The sequence below is a fragment of the Thalassophryne amazonica genome, chromosome 7, assembly GCF_902500255.1.
Source record: "Thalassophryne amazonica chromosome 7, fThaAma1.1, whole genome shotgun sequence".
Taxonomy (NCBI): Eukaryota; Metazoa; Chordata; class Actinopteri; order Batrachoidiformes; family Batrachoididae; genus Thalassophryne; species Thalassophryne amazonica.
Window position 1 is genome coordinate 10488488 of NC_047109.1, and position 3345 is coordinate 10491832.

Consider the following 3345-nt stretch of genomic DNA (forward strand, 5'->3'; position numbering starts at 1 on the left):
TATTACAGAAAAAGTGCTTATAAGTTGCAGCTCCATACCTTGAACTTTGCTTTGCAGTTTGCACTGAGCCATACTTGAATGTGTTACTGGATATTATGCGACCCTGCTGAGAAAATTGTTCATCTTCCACCACTGCTGATTGAGCCACATCTGTCTAGGCCCCCGGGGACCAGTGGATCTGTGCCACAACGTGCCTACAGACTGCAGTGTGCTGTTAGTGGAGGAGATCAACACATCGTATTTTTGGATAAGTCATCTGGCTGTGCTTTAAAGTAAGTTCTTAAAGTGTGCGTGTGTTCTTCTTTCAGTAATAATTCAACTTGTGCTTTAGTCTGTAATTTATGATGTGGTTGTAATGAGTGAGTGCTGGTTTAATCATCGAATAGAAAGAGAAGATCTATTGAATGAGATTAAAAAGTGTCTTTGTCCAATCTAATATGAAAGCTCTTGCTCTCTAATGCGCTTCATGTCTGTAGATATGACAGGTTGCATTGGGTCACACATGGACGACAGCAGCGCCATCCGGATCAATGTGGGGGGCTTCAAAAACAGGCTCCACTCCAACACTCTCTCCCGGTTTCCAGAGACAAGACTGGCGCGTCTCCTCCACTGTCAGTCCAAAGAGTCCATCCTGGAGCTGTGTGACGACTATGACGACACAGAGAAAGAGTTTTACTTTGACAGAAACCCTTTGCTTTTCCCCTATGTGCTGAATTTCTACAAGACGGGGCGACTGCATGTCATGGCTGAGCTGTGCGTCTTCTCCTTCAGCCAGGAGATCGAGTACTGGGGCATCAATGAGTTCTTCATCAACTCCTGCTGCAGCAGTGCCTACCACTGCAAGAAAATGGACCAGGGTCAGGAGGAGTGGGATGACCACAGTGATAAAGGAACCACCACTTCATCTTTTAAGGAGTTGTTGGAGTTTTACACAGAAGGCACAAAGTTTGACAAGCAGCCGTGTGGAAGTGCACGGAGGAGGATCTGGTTGATGCTGGATAACCCTGGATACTCCATCACCAGCCGCGTCATCAGCCTCCTCTCTGTGCTCGTGGTGATTGGCTCCATCTCTGCCATGTGCATGAACAGCATGAGTGAGTTCAGCCTGTTGGACAGTGAGGGTCAACCCATGGAGGACCCTCGTTTTGAGACCGTGGAACACTTTGGCATCGGTTGGTTCACTTTGGAGCTAGTTGCCAGATTAGCAGTGGCACCGGATCTAGTGCACTTTTTCTTCCACCCATTGAATGTGATAGACCTGGTGTCCATACTTCCCTTTTATTTGACACTCCTGGTAAATCTGGTGGTGGAGAGTAGGCCACGGCTGGCCAACCTGGGACATGTTGCACAGGTTCTGAGGCTGATGAGGATTTTCCGTGTCCTGAAGCTTGCCCGTCACTCCACGGGGTTGCGGGCCCTGGGGGCCACCCTAAGAAACAGCTACAGAGAAGTGGGCCTGCTGCTCCTCTACCTGGCTGTTGGCATTTCATTTTTCTCCATCATAGTTTACACTGTGGAGCAAGAGGAAAGTGAAGATCTCTCCACCATCCCAGCATGCTGGTGGTGGACTACTGTCAGCATGACTACTGTTGGGTACGGAGACGTGGTGCCGATATCCATACCGGGAAGGCTGACTGCATCAGCATGCATCCTGGCTGGGATCTTAGTAGTTGTGATTCCGATTACGCTCATTTTCAATAAATTTTATTTCTTCTACAAACAGCAAAAACAGCTAGAACGGGCAATGAGGAGCTGTGAGTTTGATGATGGGATAAGTCAGCTGCCGGCAGTTAGTATGAGAATTTATTACACATACAAAGTAAAAACCCTTATGCAGCACTTGTGAGACATGAGCCAGGGTTCACCCTGTGAACACCGTCTAACAAAAGGATCTCAGTTGTGGTCCTACCTTCTTCTATTAGCTGCTCCCGTTAGGGGTCACCACAGGAGATCAGTCGTTTCCATCTCACCCTGTCCTCTGTAACTTCCTCTATCACACCAACCACCTGCATGTCCTCCCTCACCACATCCATAAACCTCCTCTTTGGCTGCCTCCACTGGAATGTCATCTGGATCAACTGCCTTTCCACTCTTCATCCTCTTCATAGCTGCCCTCACTTCATCCTTACGAATCTCTTTCACTTCCTGATTTACTCTCTCCACATCATCCATCTCTCTCATTTTCTTCATTCATTAGCTCCTCAAAATATTCCCTCCACGTACACAACACACTCTCCCTGCTTGTCAGTACATTACCATCTGCATCATTTACCACCATAAATTGCTGCACATCCTTTCCAGTCTGTCCCTTTGTCTGGCCAATTGGTACAAATCCTTTTCTCCTTCCTTACTGTTCAACTTCTTTTACAGCTTGCTAAATGCGTTTTCCTTAGTTTTTCCCACTTCTTTTTTCACCTTACACTGCATCTCCTTGTACTCCTGTTTACTTTCTTCATCTCTATGACTATCCCAATTATTTTTTTGCCAAACTCTTTCTCCTTATGCTTTACTGGACATCTTCATTCCCCCACCAAGTCTCCTTGTCTTCCTTCCACCGTCCAGTACCTTCCTAGGTGTCTTCCTCACCACATCTGCAGTACTTTTCCAGTTGTCCAGATTTGCTTCACTTCCATCCAGTTCCTCTCTCACCTGCTCACTAAACTTCACACAACAGTCTTCCTCCTTCAGCTTCCACCATCTGATCCTTTGTTGAGCTCTCACTCACTCTCTTCTTTTCCTTTACCTCTAAAGTCATCCTACAGACCACCATCCTGTGCTGCCTAGCTATACTCTCTCCTGTCACCACCTTACAGTCTCCAATTTCTTTTAGCTTGCTTCTCCTACACAGAATGTAGTCCTTCTGTGTGCACCTTCCTCCACTCTTATATGTCACCCTGTGCTCCTCCTGTTTCTTAAAATACATGTTCACCACAGCCCCTTCCATCCTTTTTGCAAAATCACCATCTGCTCTTCCACATTCCTATCAGTGATACTATGTCTACCTATTACTTCCTCGTCACCTCTGTTCCCTTCGCCAACATGCCCACTGAAGTCCGCTCCTATCACCCCTCTTTCATGCTTGGGCACACTCTTCAAAACCTCATCTAACTCACTTCAGAAATCTTCTTTCTCCTTCATCTCGTAACCTACCTGCAGGGCATATGCACTGATGATACTGCTCATCACCCCTTCAATTTCCAACTTCACACTCATCACCCTGTCAGACACTCGCTTAACTTCCAACACACTCTTAACATATTCTTCCTTTAAAATTACCCCAACACCATTTCTCTTCCTATCCTCACCATGATACAACAACTTGAACCCACTGCCTATGCTTCTGCT

The 3345-nt window shown here is 46.5% G+C and overlaps 1 protein-coding gene across 1 annotated transcript; it reads left to right on the plus strand.

Moving 5' to 3' along the window:
- Positions 1-502: 502 nt before the first annotated feature.
- On the plus strand, positions 503-1846 carry LOC117513223 (potassium voltage-gated channel subfamily S member 2-like). Its single transcript, XM_034173513.1, has one exon. It carries the CDS (start codon positions 503-505, stop codon positions 1844-1846), a length of 1344 nt encoding a protein of 447 aa, XP_034029404.1.
- Positions 1847-3345: the final 1499 nt, after the last annotated feature.